General features: G+C 43.7%; 1 protein-coding gene across 1 annotated transcript in view; it reads left to right on the forward strand.

The window, feature by feature from the left end:
- The window catches only part of LOC104160657 (chromosome unknown open reading frame, human C9orf78), a gene marked incomplete at its 5' end in the record, with an annotated part of 4,420 nt that extends 1,968 nt beyond the window's left edge, over window positions 1–2,452 (forward strand). The window contains 4 exons of the mRNA XM_009698842.1: window positions 3–26; window positions 508–644; window positions 1,409–1,507; window positions 2,063–2,452. Of these exons, the coding sequence (XP_009697144.1) occupies window positions 3–26; window positions 508–644; window positions 1,409–1,507; window positions 2,063–2,154 (352 nt within the window). The remainder of the gene's footprint in view (window positions 1–2; window positions 27–507; window positions 645–1,408; window positions 1,508–2,062) is intronic.
- Window positions 2,453–2,916: the final 464 nt, after the last annotated feature.

Genomic DNA, 2,916 nt, shown 5'->3' on the forward strand with positions numbered 1-2,916 from the left:
ATTCCTGAAGTAGACCTCGGAATTGAGTATGTGGTTCACAGATCTGTTGGTTATGGCCTGAATTGCCGGGATGAGCAACTGTTGATTCGCAGAGCAGTGGTATGGCTGGATGATACAGCCCCAGTTTGGCACTCTGATGGGACTGGGCCTTGTTCTGGATTACTGCGGTATCTAGTACAGCATGTTTTATGCAATGATAGGGCTCCAGTGCAGCTCCAGCATATGACTCCTAGGAAAACGCTCTTAATTTTTATGACTTGAATCTAGCAGCTTTCTGGAGGATCCATTTATGCCCTGCACTGAAAGAGGACGCGCTAAAGATGCGAGCTTTGCTTTTGCCTTTGAAACAAAGCGTCTGTTTCTATAGCACTGCCTCCTCTCTCAAAAAACGCATCAAATATCATAGGAGTGCTATTACTCTCTCCAAAATCCAACCACTTAGCACTTCTATCCCTACTACCCCTTCTAAATATGAATGAGGGTTTTTTTTCTTTGTTTTTCTTCTAGCGCAAAAATAAAAAACATCATCTCAACTGAAGAGGCCAAGGCCAAGCTGCTGGCAGAGCAGCAGAACAAAAAGAAAGACAGTGAAACTTCCTTTGTTCCCACAAACATGGCTGTTAACTATGTCCAGCACAACAGATGTAAGTCTCATGTAGCTCTCCTGACCCAGGTGTGACCCTCTCCTCCGCTGAAGAAAAGCGGTCAGTTGGGACAGAGTCTGATGCAGGAGAAATTAATTTGTATATGAGCACAAGCAGCTGTCTGATTACTTTTTCTGGGATGCTCATATAGACCCCGTCTGGCTTGGTCTTTTTCTTCCATCCGTCAGCAGGGAGAGGAACACACTGCTCGTGGCTTGACTTTCTGCTCTTGAACTCCAACTGATACTGCCTCATAAATTTCAAGACTTTTTTGTTTCTTAAGTTGTGTCTTGAGCATGTGCTGGAAATGCCTGACTTGTCTGCAATATAAATGATGGTTTATAATTGAGAGAATCCATTTTGTAGGCTGCCAAAGCAGACAGGTGGTCAAGCAAACATAGACTTCACTAGACAGGAGATGGGAATTAATTTCCGGGAGAGCCTGTCTTACTGCAGCCATCTGGAGGAAAGGCAGCCTTCTGCTGTGTCTAACCATGCTTACAGGGGTGATTTGGAGTCAGATTTGCGTGTTCTGAAGGAAATGAAGAGTCTTCGGGCTGCTTCTGATGAAATAGTGCTACTGAAATTTGCTGTATCCCATCTTGCATGTATTGATTCTCCATAGAAACCAATTACAAGAATGCTTGTTGGGAGGTTCTGTTGTTTCTGTTAAAGATCAGTTGTCACAAATGCCATAGAAATAGGCCCATCTGAATAACACTGCTCCAGATAATATTCCTTACTTGATGTTTTCCTCCTTTCAGTTTATCATGAGGAGCTAAATGCACCAGTGCGAAGGAACAAAGAAGAGCCAAAGCCCCGTCCACTGAGAGTGGGGGATACGGAGAGGCCAGAACCTGAGCGTAAGTTCCTAATCTGAAATGTCATACGGAGAGGTGCTGAAACTCTTCAGGGCTCTTGCGCAGAGAAATGATCGAACTCTTCTTACCTCCTCTTCTCTGAGTGCCCTGAGATAGCGGGGAAACGGAGCACTTTGAGTCCATGAGAGGCTGTTGCACTTGTTGTACCCATCCTAGGTCACACATGAAGCCCTCCGGATGGAGGATGTCTGTGGAGATGCCCAAGGGTGCGCAGCAGAGATCACAACTGAAATGTGTTGCCAAAGCTGGCTGACAAGTGTTTGATGAAAGCTGAAATAGCAAAGGATGCAAGGTTGGGGAGGATTGAAAGCTAAAGCAATAACCTTTCACATAGCGAGGGGCTGTATAACAGAAGTGGTGGGGTTAAGGAAATGTTTCCTGTGAAAGGACAGGGAAATAATATTTCCTTCTCTTTTGAAGGATCTCCTCCAAATCGCGAACGTCCAGCCAACAAAAAAGGAACAGATTATTATCACTATGAAAAATTTAAGAAGATGAAAGGACAGGGAATAATATTTCCTTCTCTTTCTTTTGAAGGGTCTCCTCCAAATCGCAAACGTCCACTCAATGAAAAAGCAACAGATGATTATCACTATGAGAAATTCAAGAAGATGAATAGGCGATACTGATGAACGTGGACTGAAGTCTTGGCAGTTGTTCTTGTTTTCCACTAATAAAGGATTTTGTGTCAATGACCTGAATGGAGTTGGGGAGAGTCACTACCTTCACATGCTGGTGTTATCTACAAGGCTTTTCTTGTGATTTTTGTAGTGAATCAGTTTGCAGGTGATTGTGAACTCAGTTGGTAAAATATTGTACATAACTTATTTTCATTTATAAAACTTCTTTTATAAGAACATGAGCTTTTATGGTTGTCGTGTTTTAGTGAGAAAACAAACTTGCTTTTCAGATTCTTTCACCCTCTTAAAAAGTACGACAAAAAGAGATCCTTTAAAAGCAGCAGTGCTGTTTGCCTTGTAAATATAAAGGGAAGGTTTAAAGCCGGTTTGCTTGAATGTGACTTTGTAAGAGACTTCTTGTTTGTTCCCAAGGGCCTTTGCTGTGCAGAGTGTGCAAGGCCGAGACTCTGCAGCGGTGTGTTCAGTGCCGCTGCTCCTCGGCCTGGCTTGCACGTGCTCCGGGAGAAACCGTGGTGTTGGCTGTGCCTGGTGCTGCCTCGCTGGGTCTGTCGTCGGCACGAGAAACAACAGCAGATACGCAAGACCGGGGATTTTAGATCATGGGCTGTGTTGTTTTGTATCTTTTTTTTTTTCCCCTGTAGACTTGTTTCTGTAGCAGTTGCATTTTATTTTAGCTGTGAAGAAAATTGGATCAGGTTGTAACTGTTGAATTTGAGGACAATCTCATTTTCGGGGTCAATAGGGCAGCCA

This window comes from Cariama cristata, unplaced genomic scaffold (genome assembly GCF_000690535.1).
Source record: "Cariama cristata isolate BGI_N322 unplaced genomic scaffold, ASM69053v1 scaffold37734, whole genome shotgun sequence".
In the NCBI taxonomy this organism is placed as follows: Eukaryota; Metazoa; Chordata; class Aves; order Cariamiformes; family Cariamidae; genus Cariama; species Cariama cristata.